Raw genomic sequence first — 24,027 nt, forward strand, 5'->3', positions numbered from 1 at the left:
ATATTCTTTTTTCCAATGCTAATAACAGTTCATTTTGAGCTTATGGCTTTTTGGTATTTGCAAGGAAGTCCAAGAAAATTTATTTTAATTTGTGGAAAAATTTTAGCTTCCACAATTGCTGTAAATCTACTTGGTTTTTTAAATTCTAGTTATTATTTTTTCTTATGGATGACACAAGCATCCTAGTAGCAAAAGTAACAAAAGAGGAAATATTTTAATTACAAAATGTGTCATAAAGCTAATAAAATGGTTGAATTCAAGTTGAATGAACAGTTTTAGTTTCAGCATTTTTCAGCTAAAGAGTATGTAAGTAAGCATCCTTAAAAAAACTTTTTTATATACTTGTGCTTTTTTGTTGTTGTTTTGGTGGTGGGTTTTTTTTAAATATGGAAAAGAAAACCCTATCAGCTCTAATTTCTTTCACAGAAGAATGGCAGTATGTCCAGCCTAGCTAATTCTAAAACCTAATGCTTGTACCTAACACTGTGGGCTTGAAAAAGAGCATGTATTAAGCCCTTTACAAAGAAAATGATAACCAAGTGACAAAATGTGGAAAAGATCTGTAGACAGTAATGTATTTTCTATGACAGAGATTTAATGACTACATATGAAATCGAACACAAAAAAATTTCAGGGGAGAGTTAATACATTAAGAAATATCAGATTTAAATTTATCAGATCAAAAGCTTCAGTGGATTTTGTTGGTCTTGTGATTGAAGAGTCAAAAATGGCCAGTGATCATAGCCCTGAAACATGAACACTTTAATTTTTGGCAGCACCTGCCCTTCCCAAGTAAGGGAAGCCATAGCTCTGGCAGTGCCCATAAGAGGTAATGATAAACATTACAATCTGAGATTAGCAACCTCTGAGGCTATGGAGATATCAACACACAGGATAAGGCTCTCAAACTAGCCAGAGATCACCTTCAGCCTATAATTGGGAAGAGAAAAATAGCTTATGCTTATGCCAGCCTGGTCTCTGCTTATCCACATTCCAGGCTCTCTGCCCAGACACATCAAGTTACTTTTATTTCTCAAGAAGGGGACAACTGATCCCTTCTTCATTTTTTAAGTTGTAGTCCACACAAATATTAATATTTCTTTGCATTTTTGCTATTTGTACCATTTTGAGGATGTGAAACCAACTTAAATTAGATTTTTCTGTCCACTTTCAGGTCTGTTGACGTTCAGTCTAGTTAGTCTTGTTCAAGGCTCATTTTATGGGTTTGTTGTTTATGTGGAGGGGTTGTTTGTTTTGTTTTATTTTGGGGTTTTTTTGTTGTTGCTTTTTGTTTATTTGTTTGTTGGGGTTTTGTTTTGTGTGGGTTTTTCTCCCAAATTATGAAACAAGGGAATGCTATGGAAAAACTTCAATAAATTTTTAAAACCCTACAACAGTCTCTCTTACACAAGTAATATGTCCTGTGGATAAGAACAAGCTTTCTGATTACCAGTCTGTTCTGCATAGTTCAGCTGTATTCTTTGGCAGAGAGGCTACAAGAGCTTTTGTCTGAATGTGCAGAAGCTCATGTGTCACTCACATTGACCATCACAGAGCTGTTTGCAAAACTGTGCTGTTAGCCCAGACAAAACTGACAAAAGTGTTTTGCAAAGAGCCAGCATCTGCTAATACAAATGTAAGATGTAAAAGCATGCTACAATTTCAGCAAAAAATACTCAGTTTGGAGAATTTTTTTTTTTCTTGGTATGCTCCTAGATGCCCTAAAGCATTTGAATGAGTTGCAGTCTGTAATTCATTGAATAATACATTGCTAGTGCTGGTGCATTCTTCACAGCCCAGGTTTTTTTAGTGAAAATTTGCTATACACAGTCTTTAACGGCTTTGAAATATCTCTCTTCAGTCTTTTTTGACTGTACTGCTGTTCGTTATCAGCAATAATTTTTTTTGTTATGACTGAAAATGAATTTTTGATAATGCAAACACATATAAGGCATAATGAATATATTGAATGTTCTGAATGTTTTTTCTTAATGACTACAACATGCTTTTTAATGTGGAAACACTCAGCCAACAAAAAATGCTTGTACTTTTGTGAAATGACATTAGCTGCAAAGCTGGTGAAATGAATGGATACAAAAGCATAATGTGCTGGTGTATAAAGCTCACCATCTTCTAATCAGAATTTTGTTCACTTGTTCCCAGAAACCTGGGCACTGAAAAGAAAATAATTTTTCCCTGAATTTACAAAATGCTAATCTTATAGTAGCATAGGTTTACTAAGGTTAAAATCATTATTTTGTGGGATTGAACCACTTCATAACATGGTCTGAGAGCTGGGTGGGCGATAGAGCCCATAAGGAGTCATGTTTGCCTGCCTCTTGCAGGACATAGAGTTGGTTGTGTCTTGAACAGCTGCTCTTCCTGAGGTTACACTCTGATTAAAAGAGATATTTTCTTGTTAATCCATCCTGTGATGGAAGTAACAGCTAAAAATAAAGGAAAAGTAGCATAGAAAGCAATATGCTGGCCAATTTTTGTTAAGAATAGAATGCAATGCTGTCAAGGGCTGAAAATAATTTCCTCGGTCAGAAATCTTAGAGTCAGGGTGCTTGTGTAATGGGACCAAAAGAGATAAGGCAGATTAGATTAAGGTTGCTGAATAATCACTTCTTTCAGAAAAAATATAGTCTAATATCTGAAGGCTTATTCTTGGAAAATATTTTTCTTGGACCTGGAATTAAATATTGACATTAAGAAGGTCTATACATCATCACATACCTGTGACTCAGAGATAAAATCCATTATTTGGGTTTACAAATGCTTTTCCTTGATCACTTTCATGAGATAATAAGTGTGCTTAATATATCTAGATTTCATATTTATTGTGAGCTGAGGTTTATTTATTTGTTTATTTGTAGCAATTCACAGAGACAAACCTGAAAAACAAGAAAAAATTGAGAAGAAGGAACCCCCAAAGGGTATGTATTCAGCTTCTGATATTCTTTGTCTTTTTATCAGTGATTCAAAATAGTCTAATCTATTGACACTTAGACTGTTCTTGTAGATCCCAATTATGTTTAAGGATGCAGGAAGTGTTATGAAAGCCAGCTGGAAGGAGAATGAGGATTTAAAAAAATTTTGAATTCATCACTGTACAGAAAAGCTGAAATTATATTCAAAGATTAATTAATAAGTCTTTACTGTACTATTAACTTATGTAAAAGACACCCAGAGCACAAATGGGTGTCTTTTTTATTCTTTTTGAATAAATCCAAGCATATTGTTTGTCCTTGAGAATACTTCTGACCAAAATGTAATGAGTAAATTATAACATACTGGAAATGGTCCCTGTAGACATTCTGTGTTGGAAACCTGCTTTAAAAAAAAAAAAAAAAAAAATCTCCAGATTCATTGCAGAGACACTGGGGAGACGTTTAGAGAGAATTTAATAATATCCTGGTGGTGTATGCCAGCAACAAATTACAGATCTGTTGTGGGAGTCAGAATCAGGATACTGCTTAGTCTCCACCCACGACTCATGAGTTAACTCTGGGTTACAAGAGCCACCATCTAGTTTGCCTTTTGTGAGGTTATTTTAGCAAAATGGAATTTTGGTGCAGCTCACCTACTAGTCAAAACATTTAAACACTTTAATTCCTCTGAGAACATGTCCTTTGCACTAAATTATGGTTAATAAAGTCTTGGGCTGCAGGAAGAAACACATTCTGGAAGAGCAAACAGGCCAGTGATCACAATAAATCTCGAAAAAAAGAAAAAGAAAGACCAAATATTCAGCCACAGCAAACTTATTCAGGCCAAGAATGCAAGTGAATGTGCATCTCTCAAAAGCTGTGCTCAACTAGGCTTTTCTAATGATCTCTGGAGCTTTTCCATTTCCAAGTAATTCAAAATGAGTAAAACAAGACTGATTTTAGAAGTTAATGGCAGGCATATAAATTGAGGGTCTGTTAGAATGAATATTTTTTAGTAGAAAAGAGAATTGTGATAACAGGGGAAATTTTTTCTGAGATTTGGAAAAATGGCAGAGCAAAGACCATAATGTCCCACATTAAAACAAGAATTGTCTTTAAGTCTTTAAGACTTCTGTTAAAGACTTCTGTTCCTGGAAAACTTGGGGAACTCTTCAACTTGATTTCATAGGAGAACAATATTTAATGTTCTATTAAGTTTCTTAGAACTGGAAAAAAGTTATCCCAGTCAAACTCAGATATCCAGTGAAAAAAAATCACTATTATACTGCCTTAGCTTGCCATAAATTCCATTAATATTCTGTCTACCTAATGGTATTTTTTTCTTGAAGTGCACTATTGGTTTTGTTTAGTGAACTATTGCCAAAACTGCTACGGAAGCACTGCTGTGTATAGAGATTCTCTGTATTCACAGTACTAGTAAACATTATTTTCACACTGTACATTAAATTTCAAAAATATGACTATGGATGTGTGTCTTTCTAAAGCCTGTTTCATTGTAGTGTGACTGGGAGACTCCAGAGACTGCATCCCTGTATTTTAACTGTTTATATTCTATGTTAAACACATTCCCTTTTCAAGATTGAGACAATGGAGGGTATAAATAGCATTCTGTTCTAATTTATAATCAACTTCTGGGACAAAGTTTAATAAAGTTATTTAATGACACAGAGAATAGTTGGAAGTGTCTCAGTCACTTAGCAGTGTCTCAGTCAGGGATGTCAGGCATAATCTCAGGTATTTCATCACTATACTGCTTAAAAATGTGGAAGTCTGAATATTTTCTACCACTCTTCTTTTGCATCCAGTTAGATATGGAATTCATGGTACTGTAAAACGAATTCCTTATCTCCTCATGTTAGACAAAAGGAGTTTTGCTAAACTTGGATGAAATCTCCTCAGTATTTAGACTTAAGCTAGGCTTGCATTTTCACAGCGGTGTTTTCTGAAGTGCTCTAAAACCCACATGCTTATTTTTCATTTTCTGGAAAATTGTAGTGTAAAATCTTAAGAAAAGGGAGTGGAAAATGTGAATGAGTGGATAGCATAATGCAGTTTCCACTGTCATAATGTTAGTTTTACCTTGTGCATACTGGGCACCCAATTATGGTTTTGAGATTGTCATTGCCAGGGACTGATCTCAGCCAGTGTCCATTACTAGCTATCTGTATCCATTACTAGCTATCCATATCCATTACTGGTTATCCATTTCAAGCCAGCTGGCAAGTGGCAGATGTATCATTTGCACATGTGATTCTCTTATGCTCCGAGATTGATTCCAGGGTTTTTACAACCTGTGTGTGACAGACTATGGGGTGGCCAAGGCGAAGTCCTCTTTGTATCACAGGCAGCAGCATTTACTGTGAGCTGTGTCTTAGTGCTCAACAGTTTTCTGAAAGTCTCTCTTGTGGAATTGAGAGACAGTTGCAAGAGATGATGTTATGCAGCAAACAGCTGAGGCATGTTACCATGGCAGTAACTTGTTAGCCAGAGTTGGCTGCTCACACCCATGTAGTATGATGTACACTGTAAAAATATGCACAGGGCAGCTCAGGAGCAACACACTCTGCCCTTAATACACTAAGGCTTATCTCAGTGAAATTGTTTTGGATTCTTAATTTTTTCCACTTTTTTTTTTTTTTCTTTTTTGGATATATATAACACTTTCCTTCTTTTCTAGTGACAAATAAAGACAAACTGGAAAGACAAGAAAAACCTGAAAAAAAGGAAAGGCATGCAGGTAATTATTTAATGTCAGAATTTATTTTATATTGGGCCACACCCCAAAGATAATTCTCTACTCAATTTCCATTTACATATATCCTTGATTGGAGAAAAAAGAGTTATAAAATGTTATGAATAAAAATAATAAGATCATATAAAGGTTTGCAGACTTACACACTAAGTAGCATTTTGTATTCCTTCTGTATGTTTGCTGTTGTTTTTTTTTCTGAGGAAGGGAGATAATATATTTTATACTCTGGATTAGTATAATCTCATGATCATCATTGACTATTTCCAACACTTGCAATAAGTATGGTTGCTAAGAAACTATAGTCATCCAAGAAAAAAGCACCTGGCAGCCTATAAACATAGGTAATCAGACAGGCCATGTAGAAAAAAAAAAAAAACATTTTAAATAGAGTACTGCATAGGGCCATTGCAGAGCCACTGAGTAGGCCAGGACTAGTTTTTCAATAGTTACTTGCAATAAATAGGTATGTTTTATCCTCCCCAATTCTTACTTTCTTTTTAAACACCAACTCGCTCATGCGTATATTTTGTGTTCCTAGAATAATCTCATATGCCGTACTCAAATAGGGAACTGAGTATTTGCACACACATGGTCCCTGCAGGCCACCTAGGGAACATGAGCTCATGGAAATATCAGTTCTGCACATCCGTGGACAAGTTACTGTGCAAACTTTAATCACAAATATTATCAAATCAGAGCCCACACACGAGAATATTCTGGACTACCCCCCACTCAGCGACTCTCATACAACTTGGGTGTATTCTGAAACCTGAGCCAGAAATCTAGTAACTACAGAGTAGTTAATTTCAATTTGTAAGGTGGAAATTAAAAGCAAACAAAAAGCCCTAAAATGCATTAGTTATAATGTCATTGCAATTAGATTTGTAATTAATTATAGTGCTTAATCATTCATAGCTGGAAAAACTGTTAGTTGTTCTGTGGAGTTCAGAAAATCCTTCAGAAATTAACCAAAGTAATAAAAAAGAAAGCTAAAAAACAATAAACCAAAATAAAACAATAAATTAGAATATATAAAAATATTTTTTAAAAATAACCAGTAAACAATATAAATAAGTTTGACTGTTCTCAATTACCCTCTTTCATAGGATTACAGCAGAGCTAGACTGGCTGGTGCTCCTCCAGCCAGTGACAAACACCTCAGTGATGGCAGATGAGTTTTTGAAAGTTCCAACCCCATGTTTTGGTGTCAACAACAAACAGCAGCAGCTGAATCATCCTTCCTTGTCCTTTGCATGGATAACCATGGTGCATGCTTGTGTTTCTTGATCCTTTTTCTCCTTTTTCTCCTTTTTCTCAATTAAATGCAACATTTCTCTTTTTTGTAATGACCATTAAGATTATTGGTTTTATTTCTAGCTATTCCCAAAGAGAAACCTGAAAAGCCAGAAAAACAAGAAAAGAAATCTCCATCTAAAGGTATTGCAGATCATCATTAAAAGTTGTACAATTTAAGTGCTTGTATAGTTTGGGAGAGTGTGGAGATAAGTATTTAAAGTACAAAGCTCTTCTAGTTCATGCTGTACATTTTTTGGGTGTTGTCACTTTTGCTTGAGCAGGTCTTGATTAGCCCTTGAGTGAAGTCTTGCCCAGCGTATTTTTTTTTTGCTTTACTCTCTTGTTTTGATGCAGGGAGTTTATTATAAATCATCCTTACATAGCTAAAGAACTAAGCCTATGCCTATTTTATTTGCATTCCTTGATGCCTTTTCCTCTGCAAAGGGATTCAGTAATTTGCCTGCAAAGAAGGTTTTCTCTTGTGTATTAGTTTTCAACCTGATGCAGACTAATTCCAGAGTGTTTACTGTCTCTCAGTCTGGGTCTTCCATCATACCCAAAAATAGATTTCATTCTGTTGCTTTTATTATTTTCAATAACATTTTAATTTCAGTGTATGATTTGCACTGTCCTCCATGGCAGAAGTGGCTTTGGTCAAGATTTACATATCTAATAATAATCATATGTATTCTGAAGCCATATCATGGGTGTGTAAGGAGTGATTTTCACCTTTCTTTTGACTGATAATTCCATCTTGGTTATGGTTTGGACAGGGAGATTTAAAAATCCAATCACCTTGCCTGATTTTGCCATTTTTTAAAGACTAACATTTATTATTACTTGGCATTTGAATGTTTTTATCTGAGGTTAGATATTTCTCCATGGCAGATATTTCTGTAATGAAGTTCAGTTTCAGTCTTTGTCTCTTCATTTTATTCGGTTAAATCTTGAAGAAATATTATTGGTATCTGAGTACCAATTTATTGTGGTATTGAGATTAAACTCATGATGTTGAGATGCATGAATTAACTAGATTTAATATTAATATGTTCAGACAATATAGATGCAAATGTACAAATCACCCTTTTTTTTGACTTGACCATACTCTAAGGAGAAATGTAAAAGAGAAAGTAGAAGAGAAGAAAGAAAGAAAGCAAAATGAAGACTTATAGCCTTAAAGACTTTGAAGGGTAGCCATTGTCCAGTCTCTCTTTTAAAGGGATAATGTTCATATTTTTCTGCTTTCAGTGTATAGATTGAAACTGTGGGATTTTTTTCATGAAATGAAATCATGCCGAAGTAATCCAGAGAAAATAAATGCCCACAGTGTCTGTGTTGATTTGAAAAGCAAATAACTTCCAAGAATCACTGAGATAGTCCTAACAAGCAGCCAGCCTCTTTACCCATTTATCTTCTGCTAGCTAACCAAATAATCACTTAGAGCGTTAATGTGTTTAATAGCAGCCATGGCTCCAGTCACTGGCTGGAAAATTTTATGAAGAATTTGGACACTGTAGCTGCAGAGATTTGTGGCTGCAGTGTGACACAGCCATGCTGCTCTCTCTTGGGTTGTTTGCCTACCATGAGTCCCTATGGGTGGACTCAGGGCATCAGTGCACTTGTCCTCAGCATGTCCAAAGGTGCATTTCTGCCAGCAGTGTGCTGCTGAACTTTCCATTGCCAGGATCACCTCCCTTTTCTCAGGGGTCTGCTCTAAACTGGATTAGCTACCAGCAGTGCTGAGGGGTTATTTCAACCACTTGCAGTTCCTAGGAAATGAGAATGTTCAGGTCCTGGTCAGCTTCGGGGAATGGGCATACTGAAAATTGTCTAGCTACTTCCCATACAGTCAGCAGGTTTTCTCTGTGCTCATTACAAAGTCTCAAGGTAATTCTGCACTCTGTTAAAGGCTCCAGAAAGCCTCAGTGATATGAGTGTTTTTTAAACACATCATCTGAAAACAACTATATTTAAAAAAAATAAAACCAAGTCTAAATATCAGTCATGGTTCATACAGGCAAGAATTCCAGGCTGGAATTCAGTTAGAGAGGATGTTGTTATTCTGTAGTTATCAGTTGAAAGTGTAATTAACTCTCAAGGCTGGTTTGTTCTGGCAATCTGTCTGGATGGTGACCAGGAGGTGCAAAGATAGACATCTGCATAAAATTTTAACAGACTCTCTGGAACATAGTCATGTGTGTGTTTACACAGTGTATCTTGTGCAGACATAAACTCACTTGAGATGGGCTCTGAAGTGAGCTCCAGACTTATGGCTGTTTTTGTAGACAATGAGCCCAAGCTAAGAAAAACACCTTTCTGTAAGACAAACACAGCCACAGGGCTTCCTGTTGTCTGGAGCACAAGGCCAAGTCCGTGTCTGCTCAGAACTTGACATGAGCAAGTTTGTGACATCTGGAATATGCAGTAAAAATATTCCCTAGAAAGCTTCAGATCTGTGTGACTCACTTGTCTTCTGGTAAGGGAGTCTCAACAGATATTTAGGAGTTTTGTATTCCACTATGTGAACATGAGAACAAGAATTTTGAAAACTGAAAAACCTGAATTGTAAGGAAATGTGAAATTTTCAGTGATGATGTTGTGTTTTGGCAATATTTTCTTGTTCTTTGTGAGTTTTTTCCCTAATATACAGTTGTTCTCATTTCTAGTAACTCAAAAAGATGTACCTGAAAGACATGAAAAAGCTGAAAAGAAACCTCCTCCCAAAGGTATTTGTTTATCTATACTACATTTTTTTAAACTGAGTCAATATTGAAATGCATAAACTTTATTTTATTCAAGAAGATAAATGTGCATGAAAAACCAGCTACATGAAACTAAAATGGAAGTAATCTTTAATCAGAATTAAAATGTCTCTAGAACATCCAGGGGTTAATTCTATGCTTGATCCCTTTCAAAATCTGTTGAAATTTCAAATCGAGAATAAAAGTACAAACCACCATTTCAATGAAAAACAAATAAGCTTACCTGCAAGTGATCTGACATACATTTTCACTATAACTAGTTAAGGAAATTAATTCTCCACTACCCAGCAATATCTGGCCATACCATGGCTGTGTTTAGGAGTAGTTAAGCTCATACATAAATACCTGAATTCTGGTTTGCAATAGTTAGAGATTCCAGTTTACATACTGATAAAATCAGTTTAGTCAGCTCAGTGATTTAATAGAAATTGAAGCCTAGAGCCTTACAGAAACCTTAAATTGGATAGCATACAAGTTCTGCCTTAAGGAAGGAGACGTTTAGATCTATGAAGAAAACAGAAGTATGAACATCACACTGAACAGATTAGTTTAAAACATATCCAGTGGTACTTTATATCTCTATTGGATTTTCCACTGGAGACAACTAGAAACACACGTACTGCCAGCATCCATGGCTCAGGTGAGAAAAAGTTGCTGACACGCAAAACCAGAAAGAATACTCCAGGTCTCACCAAGCTCTTGTGGCTTCAGCTACTGATATTTACAGTTTGGTAATTCTCCTTGGAAGCCTCCTCACTCTGCTGAGGGGCATCTCATGAATTGATCTCATACACTTTCAGCTGGGAGAACTGGTGTAGAGTCACACTCAAGAACTCAAAACATCTTGGACTGAGACCTAGAATCAGTGCATGAAAGCAATCCTTAAAATTAGCCACACACTATTTTTCCAGCTTACAACAGAGTTTAACTCTGGTCTCTGAAGTCTAAACTTGCTCAGATTTTACCTGGAAGTACCTCCCATATTTGTTTGCTTAATGACCAACATCCTTCTCCCTAGTTTATACCATAAAAATTATCATATTGTCATTATGCTTAATATTATTTGGCATATTCTATTATATTTAGTATCAGCCAAGTACATGGTATAGCACTGAAGATAAAACCTGTTTGGATATCATACTTCTGTTTAATTCTGCCTGCTTTGAGGGGATTGTAGTTTTCGTCATTACCAAGCTGTTAATAATGAAGAAATGCTCATTATTAATAGCACAATATAAAATAAATGGCACTGAGTATTATGTGGGGGGGGGAAGGAATGACACTGACAGCTTTTTCTTTATTACCTGCAGAGGAGAAGAAAGTAAAGAGCACTAAAGTGGAAGCAAAAGTTAAAAAGGAAGTGAAGGATGGAAAAGGAGAAGCAAAGATGGCAGAGAAGGTCAAGCAGGCAGAGACAAAACCAGCAGAAACTGGGCTAATAAAGGCCAAAACGAAAGTTAAGGAGGAGAAAGCTCTTCAGACTGTAACTAAATCGGACAAGAAAGGTAAACAAAATGAGGAGGAAACAGATGAAGATCCTAAAAAGGTAGTAGGGAAGAAAGAGAGAGAATGGAGTTAAATCTGTCAAGGACCAAAGTCCACCCATGAAAAACAAAAGTGGATTGCAAATAAACTCCACATGAACCTCACACTGCTAGGATGAGATTACAGAAAATTAAATAACTTTAATGTATATAATCTGAAGGTTCTAGAAGTTTTTCATGGCTAAAGATTCATTGTAATTTAAATCCTTCTGTACCAAGGACCAATTTTTCTTCAGATAGGTCTGAGAATTCATGTATTTGTTCAGTAGCATCAAATGTAGTAGATTGTGAGCAGAGTTATTTTTGAAAATTCAGACTGTCCAATGACCTATTCTGAATTTTGGTTTGTTTCAACATCTGCATATTTCCTCTGTAACCATAAAGAAAATAGTGACAGAGTAAAGGCAATGTAACAATTTATCTAACATCATATTGTATGAGGCACTGTCAGGTTGTCAGGTATTGTACAATGTAGTGACACACCTGCTGATGTAATTTAATGGGAACAGCTTCCAAATGTCTCCTAAAAAGGAAAGAAATGTTATTACTCTCATGAAAGGAAGAAATTAAGTGATAAAACAAAGAATCAATGTGCACCAACACCATATAGTTAACAAGGTGTTAACTATGTGCTCCCCTTTGTCAGAGTAAGCCTGGGCTCTTCTACTCCTGGGTTGCACAGACTGGTTCCCTGATTTCCCTGTGGCATTTCCATGGCACTAAGTACAATTTTGTATGAATGAAGGCAGCAGGGACTGGCTTTCTGTATGAACTGCCACACTGCAGCCACGGGATTATTCTGACATTGACACAGGCAGCTCAGTGTTGCACAGTGCACCTATCTGATCCTTTCAGCTGTTAACCACAGATAAATGGTTGTGCCTGAACATCAAAGAAGCCGTCCCTGCCTCAATATCTGAGTCTGCCTGAGCAGATTCTCTCACTTTCATAACCATCACTCTGGACCCCTTAGGAGTTGCCTAAATTACACTTTTCTAGAAAACTGAGTGAGACATAGCCCACTTTCTGACATGCATAGTGTGCTGAACTAGTATGTTTTAAAATTTATTTGTATTCTAGTTAATTTTGTCTTTTACTTGAAGTATTGGGACCTTTGAGGCATGGAATCAAAGCAGCATCTATCACACTGATTGCTGTGACCAAGGAGAAAGTTCAGCAATTTGTTCAGTTTGCTTGGGAGGTGAAATTCTCTTTCAATTTTTTGTTCTGGCAGATTTTCAGTGCACAGTGGATCCACTCTATACTGTTGAGGATAAAGCTCTCAAAAAGAAATGGTGTGCAGATGAGGCACCTTGATCCCTGACAACAAAATATTTTAAGTAGGGATCAAAGATTACTGAGACCGAAGAGAGTAGTGGTGGTTTTTGTTTGTTGGTTTGGTTTTTGTGGGGTTCCCACCACCAACTTTAGCTAATAAATATTATCAAAATTATCCATCTTGACATCAAATATTAACAGATCACTTTCTAAGTCTGCTTTAGAGTGTGACCCCAGGGACTGTGCACAGAATCCCAGCAGGTGAAAATGAGAATAAGCAGCTGGAGTGGAGAAAGGAAGGAGCCTCTTCAGCTGCCCTTATCACTGGAGACAGGGCTACACACATCCAGTGACAGCTGCATTTCCTGCTGTTGTGCTTCCTTTTTCCACCATAAGCCACTGCTACCAGCCTAAAAAATTCACTTATATTTCAGTCCCATTGTGACCCAAAGTGAACATAATTTCAATGCAGTTTTGCAGAGATTTCCTGATCCTTCAGTCTTTACTTTTACTTGCTCAAGGGAGTAGTTCTGCCAGCTTATCTGAAACAATGTAAAAAATATAGCAATGATGACAGAGGAGTTGTTGTGATTTCTCTGCTGTTTCATCATTTAGTACTGAAATTAAAATTAAAAAGGATAGGTCATGTCCCTGGGTAAATCACATGAAGCCAAACAACAGAAACATCTATGAGTATTTTTACCATTAAGAATCTGTCCCAAACTTTGACATGATTTATTGTACTTATATGAATATTTGTGCCTCTGTTACAGAGTTATAGGTGAAAACTAAAATGTGAAATTCTCCTTTCAATAAGAGAGTTTAAATTAAAATGGATTTTTAGCCATGAAGAGGTACTTGAAAAATCATATTCATTTAAAATTCCTTAGATTTCAATCTTTACTGATTGGTAGCATTCCTATGAACTTAAATTGGATGATATAGTGCACCTTGCTATGTTATATAGAAATGATATTTTTGTTATTCAGAGATTCACATTCTGCCTTCAATTTGTTTTATATATCCCAGTTTTTTGGGTTGAATTTCTAAACACTATGAGGAGAAAATTAATACAAAATCTTCTTTCTCAGAGACAATCAAGATCAAGGTGTTTTTCAAAAGTTTATTCAAATTGCATTTCCACAAAGCAAAATAAAATAAACCCACAACAAACCCCCACAACAACAGAAAAAGAAAAAATCAACAACCCAGTCTCTTTTATTTCTGGTCTATACTACTATGTTTAAAGAATTTTAAGAATCAGTTAAAGAAATTTTAATATCAGTGAAATGGTGTGATTCTAGGGCCTCAGGCTATGTCTATATCATAACTCAAAGAGAACCAGCACAGGCTTGTGCTCTGTCTTGGCATTGTCCATACAGTGTATCTTCTCCTGCCATAGTTTTGTCCCATATCCTCCTGCAGTCTTCTGCACAATGCCCCAAGTGGTCCAGGGAATTTTCCCAACAGGCAGCAAGGATGGAGGCAGCTTGTTTTGGCAAAAGAGAACTCAGAAAAACAGCTTTTTGGGCAAGACCTGTGCCCTGAAACTTGCTTTCTGGGCTAAACAATTGGTGTTGCTCAATTTTATTTATTAATACTCACTAAGACCCTATTGCAACTGTTTCGAAGTCACTGCAAACACTCTGCTGGCTTCAGTAGCTTTAGGTGGGCTTAAGAGTACAGATCTCTACATGTTTTCTCACACACACACTGTTACATTTTTTTTTTAGAATTATCATATAGACTTAGGGCAGATTTTGTAGCCTTAAGGATGGAATGCAAAGCTGGAGTCAGCCAGAGTGATAAATTTGAATTCTTAGACATGAAAGTAAAAACTATTATGAATATTCATTAGAGGTTTTAACAGCAATGTTTACAAGCACAGCCCTGTGTGCATGCTGAAAGTTTTGCCCCAAGCTCTACAATACTGACTAGTATTACCCTTGCCATCACATTGACACAAAATAGCTGCCTAGGCTTCTATCAACTAGAAAATGTATTTGGATATTTGTTGAGCTGGTAAACCTTTTCCTAATTTCTACATCTGCATAGGAAATAATGACTTGAAAGCTGCAGTTGTCCATCCAAGGACTGCTGTAGCAGTCAACATAACAGAACAGCAGTCACAGAAATGCCTCAGCATCGACTGATACTGATGCAGCTGTGAACTGTGTATGGAAGAAAATGATATAATGAGTGTTACATACTTGGGAATAACATGTTGCATTTAAATGTAACAGCAATGCCATTTTAAAAACGTCAATTATTCCAAAGCCAGTATAATTTTATTTTGGAGTTGGCAATGGGGAAAGCAAGTGGCTTTGTAAATGAGTAGGACAGAGATGCCAGAGGAGGTGGAGAGAGGAAGAGATGTAACTTCTGCATTGTAGGAGCTGTGCTAGAAGGATCTCAGACAGGTGGATGAATATGTTTCACTCAAGGACAATTGAGAACTGACTTAGCTAACCAGAGCTGGCATTTAGACATCAACATTAGCTTTTAAAGCTTAGAGTCCACTGGGGCTATTTTTTCCTGACCAACTAAAGAGTCCAGCAATACTGAAATTCTTTTGTGCTCAGTTACAACTGATAAGTTTTCCTCACCATTCTTAATGTTAGAAATTTTTATTAAGCTCCCCAGCTCTGCTTATGTATTGGAGAAATCAATAGATAATCAAGACTTCTGGAGTCAGTTTCATTTAGATTCAGAAGGCTTAATTTCTAAATAGTGTAGTTTTTTAAAAAAATATATATATATATATATACACACAGATTTAATATATACGTATATATTTGTTAAGATTAATGTTTGAAAAATAATTCTGTAGTGAATCAATAAAATTCTGTGGAAAATCTCATTGCTATAGGAGTGTAAGTACAGAGTTCTCTTTCTATTCCCATTAACTAAATGTATATATTTATTATACAGTTAAAACCATTTTAACAAAATACCACGATACAAAACCTTTTTTAAAAATTTTCTATCAGCTGTCTGTGAAATTGATCTTCAAGGATAAGGAAAAGTGTATGAGACTGGTGGTCAGGCAGCAGTTTGCACAGTACTTGTGCACGTGGTTAGGATATATGTCAAGCAAAGCCAGCCCAGAAAAAGGGTTGGTAGCTCTGGGACGCTGGAAGGTCTGCAGTCCGTGGCTAGTGGTTTTGAATTAGATCTGGACAACAAATTTTCACTTTCTGAACATGTGAATCACTTGAAGGTCAGGGAAAAAACACAAATATATAATAAGTAACACTACTTATGAAAAGGCTACTGAGATGTCTTTGCACTGCCAAACTTTATCTTCACTGTTAAATACAAATGACATTCTAAGTTTACTTTCTTCATTGCTCTTCTTTTCCTTTTTGCTCTGTTAGATCAATATGCATTCTGTCGCTATGTGATTGACATGTTTGCGCAAGGGGATTTTTATCCAGGTACTTTCCTATATCATTGAACTCTGTTCTAATATTCTTCTGTTTCCCTGAGAGTTTTTGCTCCTTTATGTATTAAAAGTGTGGGGTTTATTATTGAAAGGTCTCACAAGAGCAACAAAGAGTGTGCAAATAGTTTTAATAAAGCATAAGAGCTAATGGCTGTTTTAATAAAGCTTCTAATTTTCTGTCTACAATGCATGAATTAAAATCAAGGTTATGTTAAAAGAAGAGTCAATGGAAGGCTGTAGAAATTGCTAAAAGTTTCTGTGCTTCTTTTGGCTGAGATGCAAGAGGAAGGAGCTTATTGTCAATAGCTTATTATTTGTTTTATTGGTTTTTTTTTTCCCCACAAATATCAAGGCTTAACTCCAAAATGCTTCAAAAATAGAACTTCCATTGTTGTTAGTATATAAAATACTTTAGCTGATCCATCACTTCTGTGCTTTATCCTCTATCTTCCCACATCTCCATGCTAATCTAACACAGACACTTAATTCCTCATGAAAAAAAGGAAGATAGAGCTACTGATGATGACTGAGCATCATCTCATTAAGTCAGCTTACCCTGACCTTATTTAATAAATATTCTTCCTGCTGAAGTCTAGACATACTGAAGAGAGGACATAATCCTAGGAATGAAAAGCAATAATATTAATGAAAAGAGTCAAGGAGAGAATATTTAAGGACACACTAAGCCTGACAAGCTTTGTTTATTCAGTTATTTGCTCAACAAGCTCTCCACTGGTACACCTCTGAATTGGTTGTGGTTTTTATTATCTCTGCCTTGTGGCTTACATCCTCTCTTGACATGACCAGGTTCAGACAGAGCTGGGAAGTCCTAAGGATCTATCTGAGAAAGAAAGGGGAGATGGAGGACACAGATTTTTGTGGAGGGAAAATGATCAAACTTGGGATTCTTAAGGGAGAGGGTTTGTGTGGCTTGTTCTCAAAGAGTGACATGGAGAGGTAGTGGGTTCCATTAAAAGGGAACAAAATACTGCATCACCTCTAGGGCTTCTAAAGACAGCCATTTAGAAACAGAGGGACTGGTTTAGGCTCAAAGGGGGAAATGATTAGCCAAACCTTCCAGAGACCTTCAGTCATGCTTTGATTTTGAAAATAACACCCTGTACCAATGTGGATGACCTAGTTTCTGGATTTACACAGCTGTACCATCAACAAATCACATGAGAAATACTTTCATGGAGATCTTCAAGATCTTTTTTACAGTTCTCCCAACATTTACAAGCCGCAGTGAGAAAGGCTCCCTGGCCTGTTTGACACTCTCCTGAGGCAAAGCAGACATGCTGCAGGAAGAGAAGGTCTGGTTTTTATCGGTTTTCACCTTTCCAGCTACAAGGAAACTGGGAAAACCATGAAGGGGAGCAGTGAGATAGAGAGGGAAGCCTGTAGCAACTTGAATTTCAGAAGATAAAAGACATGACTTTTCCCTTCCAGTATTTGTCTTGTGTCATATTAGTATGCTATGACAGACTTGTGGTAAGAAATCAGAGGTTAAAGAGCTGAAGGACATTAAATGTACATTGGGTGATCAGATGGCCTTACAGGTGAATGAAAAACTAGGGTGACAGGTTTAGGCCCCCAAAAGAGGATATAAATCATAAAGCATCTTAAATAATCTAAACTGTTGATGAAATGGAGAAGGACTGCCCCTTAACTTCTCCCAAAGTCCACCTGGGGCTCCACCTGTAAAGCAACTGCTTTTTGACCTGGCAAGTCACTTGTTGACACCTGAAGTTAAATGCTGCAGAGGGTTGTTGTGCTGAAGCCGGACACATTTTTGTGGGAGAGAAAAAGAACCCCAAGCTTTAGTCAACCCACTGTCTTTTTAGTCAACCCATTGCCTTTCACTGTCTGTGAAAGGCAATGCTGAAGCATCCAGACTGTGCTTCTGAGAAGCAAGGTAGAGGTCAGGTATGATCAGCCTTGATTTATGGAAATCATTGAGGAGAGTGCAACCAAACAGTGCTCAGTTAGTTTGTTACTGTCTTTTTCAGGCACAGTGAACATTTTACACTGTCCTTTTGTGAACAGAATTATTACTGTAATTCATTTTACTGAATAGATAAAAGTGGGGAAAACACCCCTTAATAACCCTAGTATCCAATTAGCTTTAAAATCTGGTATATTTTATCCTTTTATCTGTCTATATATTTTATGGTAAAGAACTTTGTACAAACAATGAGTTCTGAGTGCAAATCAGCTGAGGAATTTAATTACAGTCACCTTGACACTGCAATTTTTTCAAAAAAGGAATAATTTCTATCAATCTCAATATTCCGTTTGTGAAGGAGAAAAAAACCATTTTTTGTCATAGAAAATTCCTTCACATAGACATATTGGAATTTTCTATGACTGATGGTATCAAACATGAATTTCTGATTCCTTAAAATATATGGATTTATAATGTTAATAATAGTAATATCATTCAGCATTTTTTCTTTCAAAGTATTTTTGCAATGTTTCTATTATAAAAAAAAAATCATCTACATTACTCCTAAGATTAGATTGTTTTATTTTTTTGTAAATTTTAAGCAAGAATTTACAGAAAAGTAGCTCACTTAATATAGCATTTTATAGTGTTCAAAAATTAACATTAAAAGTAAAGCTCAGTTCCTTAGCTTTCATTAAAAATTATGATTTTTAAAATATATCAATTAATGCACTTTTTCAGTCACACCCATCCATTAGAGGTCAGTTGACGCTCTTGTGTTGATTTTAACAAATGAAGTTGAAATGTTTTTCACTTGCTCAAAGTTTCATCATGACACTGCAGTCTTAGCTATAAAAAATGAATGAAATATACACAGGGAATTCAGGGAAGTCATATAAGGAAGAATTTTTGCTAAGCTGTTTCATGCAGCATTAGCTTTTTTTTTTTGTTTCGCTGGTTAGTATTTGTCCTTGATACTGACAAATTTCATGCATGTTCTCCTGTAAGTCACAATAATTGTATCAATATCAAATAACTTCTAAGACTTCCATTTTACTTTTTATGAAAGATAAGTATTTGAGGTTCTCAGCCCTTTACAGTAGATAATACTGGAATTTTAGTCACAAACTCATATTTTCTAATCCAGTAGTCCTTCCCATGAATATCATGACTGCAACAGTGACCATTTGGGTTCTACTGACATATTTATATGTAGAGCACTTGAAGCCTACTGCATACAGTATAAAAAATTGCTTTATGATTTTATCTCTTGAGAAATGGACCTTAAAAATATTTTTTACCTTCTGCGTCACATGCTTGTGATAAGTGACAATTTCTCAGAGGAGCTGCTGAACCTCCTTTCATAGATTTTCTGGTCTTATTTGTCCCTGGACTACAGTTGCTCAGCCAAGGCAGTACTGTCTCAGTATTAACAAATCACTCTGTCCAAATTGCCTTGTACTGCTTTTGTCTGCCTGTAAATGAAGAATTAATATGCATTTCTTTCAGGATTAATTTTCCAAGTTTTCCTTATAAAGATTAAAACTTAAGGTGGAAAGCTTGTTTATTAAGAACATTAGTTCTGACTCCTACCCTTATTTTTCTATTGGCATTTCTGAAGTCCAAGATAGCATTTTTGATGCAGAAAGTCACTGACTTATGTAGTTTCATGGATATAATTTATTCAATGTATTTGATAATTTGTTTGCTATTCCTGTATTTTGTTCTGAGTAGTATTTCTAATGTTCTTATTCATAGTTTTATTTTTTATGAGTAGGAGAAAGGGTTCTATTTTAGTAGAAAGTTTAAATTTGTTTTCATAACTACTTTTTTTATGTTAGAGAGTTTGAAATCCTCACCCATGTGGATGGATTTCAGGGGCACTAATTGGTCACTCTTTTAGCATGGAGCACATGATTCTCTAAGTTAGCTGGATCTACTCTATTTTATTCCCCCTGTGTCATAAGCCTGTTTCCCCACTGTTCCCCTACTTTCCCTGCTATGCTTGCCAGCCACTACTCTGGCAGATCAAGGAGCTGTTCTGATGAAATGCCTTTATTGTTTCGCAGCTACTGAAATTGGATTCTTGCCTGTCTGTCTTTCTTTATGGCACCTCAGCATGGGGTTGTGCATGCTGAATTAAGAGTGATAAACATGTCTTGGGTATTTAGTCATAAAATCCACCTTTCTTTTTCTCACCGGCATGTTGTCTACTCATGATCTGATTTTGTTTTCTTTTTAATCACTGAGAAGTTTATTTTGCATGCATAGATTTACTCTGTTCTGATTTTGGTTAAACCACTTGCATTTCACAGTACACCCGACTTACTACTGGATGATCTTTACCGTTGCCTAATTGGAAACAAAGACAGTGGGAGCACAGATGTGGTATTATTCACAACTTAGACTTTCTAAAACCTTAGCACTGATTCATACAATTGCCCTATGGAGCTTATACCACTTCCAATACAGCTAGATTGCAAAGGAATTTTGCCATATCAGTTCCTTTTATCAATGTACCCTTATATGTTCATTGTGTATTTCCATGTCAGGGTCCCAAATCCAATATGATGTAGACAATTTTGCTTATCTTATACTGTTGAAAAAATATTTGCCTTGGAGAAGTTCACCAGGATTTCTGGCATGTGTACATCTCAAGAGAGTATCTTACAGGGTAAAACAGTCATCCCACCTTCTCATTAAAAAGTCATTGAAGCCTCACCTTTTGCACATATGCTCGTGAAAAAAAAACAAAAAAAAACCCAAAAGAACACCACACTGTGACAAACATGAAGAGTCAAGAAATTAAGGCAAATTGTGATGAGTGTCCATGGGGAATCTTACAGACTGCCTGGTCCTGGAAATTGTAGACTGAAAATCCTTCATGTCTACAATTTTCTTCCAAGGCTTATCTCTTCTCCATTGTCAAGAAATATTCTGTCAAAGAGAAGGGATTACTGTTATTACACAATACGGCAAGAGAATATCAAGTCTGTCAGTATGATACTTGCCATTTAATATCAAACAAATAAGGAGATACTGGTATAAAGGTACATCAATATTGAAAGATCAGGGACTATATTGCTGCAAAAAAAACCCTAGAGCAATAGAATCTAATTTTGAAAGTAAAAATGCCTGTGTTTGCCATGGGTGGGCTGTAGTACTGGAACTAAATACTTGCCCTCGGCTGTTCAGATAGCAAAACGCTTTAGGCTCTTGAACTATTTTTAAGTGTCACTCCTACTTGATTAAAGACTAGGATGTGTTGCGGATATCTCAATGGCAGGGAGCAACTTTTCAGCTTATTACATTACATTTATATGGAGACAATTTTGGTGTAGTTTCACTGGGGATATGTTTGATGAAGCGCAATTAGAAAAAGGAAAAAAAGCAGTCATAATAAATAAGAAAGTAGCATATTATTAGCTTGCTCTTTGGAGAAATTCAGCATGAAAAACTGTCAACTGAGTTATAGGCTTTCACATTTGAGAGAAATTGCTAAAGAATATAATCTTTTTCCTATGGAGAGATGCTTTCTGGTGCTAGCTACTCAGTAGCCCTGTCCCCAGTGGTAGAAAACAAGCAAGCCAGATATTTTTTAAGTGAAATACTAAAGAAAAATAATGGGAGGCATTGAGATTTTTCCAGTTTTACTTTTTAAACTTTTTACTTTTTTACTGCCTGCTGAGGGAAATATTGTAGCCCAAGATTTGAAAAGATTTATCTGGATTCTTCTTCAGAGTTGACAGTTAATTGTCCATCAAAAAGCTGTTCACATGAGGAAACACTTGCCAACCCATTTGTTTCTGTGGATGACATAAATGGAGATGATTGAACAACAGAAATATTTCTCTAGTATTTCTCTAGTAATACCCTGGAACAGTTTTGAATACTTTTCAGAGTCTGAAAGGAAAGAATTGATGAAGAGTAATTTTAAATACATGTATGAGGAACTGAAAATTAAGTTTTAGTTATTGAAATTTTCTAACTAATTTATTACTGTGCAATTCTTACAATAAACATTATCTACATTTGGAGTTAAATATTGCTTCTTTAAACTTCTATTCAGCTATGAGAAACTATGAGAAGATATCTGATCTAATTTTAACAAGATTCTTGTCTATGACCCCCCTCTCTCACCCCAAAAACTGTGTCTTTTTCGTCAAATGCTGAAATGACATTGATCTCTCAAGGGGGATGTTATCGGTATACAATCCTGACACCATCCCACAGAGGCAAAACAACTATCCATTATTCCCAGTTTATATCATCCCACTGTGAATCAGAGCCAGATGCTGGCACATGAAGCTGCATCTGTCAACACTCTTATGGCACTTTATTGTAACTTTGCCAAAAAAATTTCAAATTACTCCCTCTCTTGGAAACAGCTACAAAGGGAATGTGTGTTATTCTGCTTCTGCAGAAGGGAATGTATGTCTTTCTTTGACAGTTCACTGCAAGGCACTCTGAGGATCAAAATTATGTGATACAAGAGAAAGTCACAACTTTTGCTGATGTAAATTAGTCTAAATCTTTGGTTTTAATGGAAACAAACCAATTTAAGCTGTGAAGACAGAGAGATTAGTGAAATTACTCTCATACTTGCATTATGTTTTATTACTATTATTTAGTATAATAAACATTTCACATAGTTCAGTAAACAAGTTTAAAAAAGAAGGGTGATTTCAATGGAGGATCATCAAAAGACTCGAATACTTTAGTTTTGAAAAGTAAGCTATTTAGAAAATAAAGGCAAAAGTTAAATGCCAAAAATCCTCCTTAACAGCTAATAGTAAACAAATTGTTTCCTGTTTAAAAGGTAAAACCAAGTTTAACAAGTGACTTTGTAAAATAGTTATTACATTTAATGACTCATAATTGATTTCCAGAATCATTACAATAGATAGAATTATTACAATAGATATTGATGTTACATCAGGTAGGTTTAAAAATGGAAGCATTCTGCAGGCAGCTTGAAGCAGCCTCAAAGTCACAGGCACAGGTTCTTGTGGGGGAATGTAACTACCCTGATAGCTGGAGAAGTAAAACAGCAAGGCACAAACAGGTAGTGGAGGATCCCACAAGGAATGTTGTGCTGGTTGACCTCATAGTGACAAACAGGGAAGGCCTTGTTAGAGATGTGGAGGTTGGGGGCCATCTTGTCTGCAGTGACCGTGAGATTGTGGAGTGCAGCATTGGGCAAGGAGAAACAGGGCAGTGAGTAAGATTGCAAACATGGACTTCAGGACAGCTAACTTTAGCCTCTTTAGGGATCTTCTTGGAAGAATCCCATAGCAACAGGTCCTGTGGGAAGAGGTGTCTAAGAGAGCTGGTTGATATTCAAGGATCGCTTCCTCTAGGCTCAGGAATGATGCACCCCAATGAACAAGAAATCAGAGAGGGCAAGAGACTAGCATGGATGAACAAGGAACTCTTGTCATTACTCAAGTGTAAGCAGGAAATACACAGGAGGTGGAAGGAGGCCACTTGGAATGAATATAGGGAGGCTGTCAGAGTAAGTTGGAGTCAAGGCTCCATCACAGAGTTGCTTAAGCTAAACAAGATGGCCAGCATCTTAAATGCCAACCATTTTAGTATAGCCGGAGTCTTAAGTGGGTTGCAAGTAAACATTTGTCTTTTATGAGACATGATAACCCACAACCTTCTCCTTCAGTCAGTTTTGTAGTCCCACGTTATATAACTCTAAAATTTTAAGTGAGCTAATGAATCTGTTACCTTTAGAATATAATTCTGAAAATTCTCAGGGAAGTTGATCACCATATATTGAATATCTCTCAACTTTAATGAAAAGGAAAATAGCTGACATCTATACAATGTGCCTTTAAACACCTCCTGATGCTGAATACACTGAAACAACATGAAGAAGGAAAAAACGTTCTGAAGGGCTTCCAGTTTTCTCCTGAATTTTTCATTAAAAAGAAAAACCCTATATCTCTATTGTGTAACTAGGAGAAGTTACCCTTCTCATCCCAATATAGAATTCGATGCTGTCCCTGCTGGAAAATGATGAGGTTCTCTTTTAACAACAGT

General features: G+C 36.1%; 1 protein-coding gene across 15 annotated transcripts in view; it reads left to right on the top strand.

Annotated features, from left to right (window-relative positions):
• TRDN (triadin) overlaps positions 1 to 24,027 on the top strand; it is a 231,443-nt gene that overhangs the window by 68,941 nt on the left and 138,475 nt on the right. For all 15 annotated transcript variants that reach the window (XM_082276583.1, XM_082276584.1, XM_082276586.1 and 12 more), the window contains 6 exons: positions 2,880 to 2,939; positions 5,632 to 5,691; positions 7,084 to 7,143; positions 9,669 to 9,728; positions 11,075 to 11,269; positions 15,964 to 16,023. In XM_082276583.1, the coding sequence (XP_082132709.1) occupies positions 2,880 to 2,939; positions 5,632 to 5,691; positions 7,084 to 7,143; positions 9,669 to 9,728; positions 11,075 to 11,269; positions 15,964 to 16,023 (495 nt within the window). The remainder of the gene's footprint in view (positions 1 to 2,879; positions 2,940 to 5,631; positions 5,692 to 7,083; positions 7,144 to 9,668; positions 9,729 to 11,074; positions 11,270 to 15,963; positions 16,024 to 24,027) is intronic.

This window comes from Coloeus monedula, assembly GCF_965178545.1.
Source record: "Coloeus monedula genome assembly, chromosome: 2".
Classification (NCBI taxonomy): domain Eukaryota; kingdom Metazoa; phylum Chordata; class Aves; order Passeriformes; family Corvidae; genus Coloeus; species Coloeus monedula.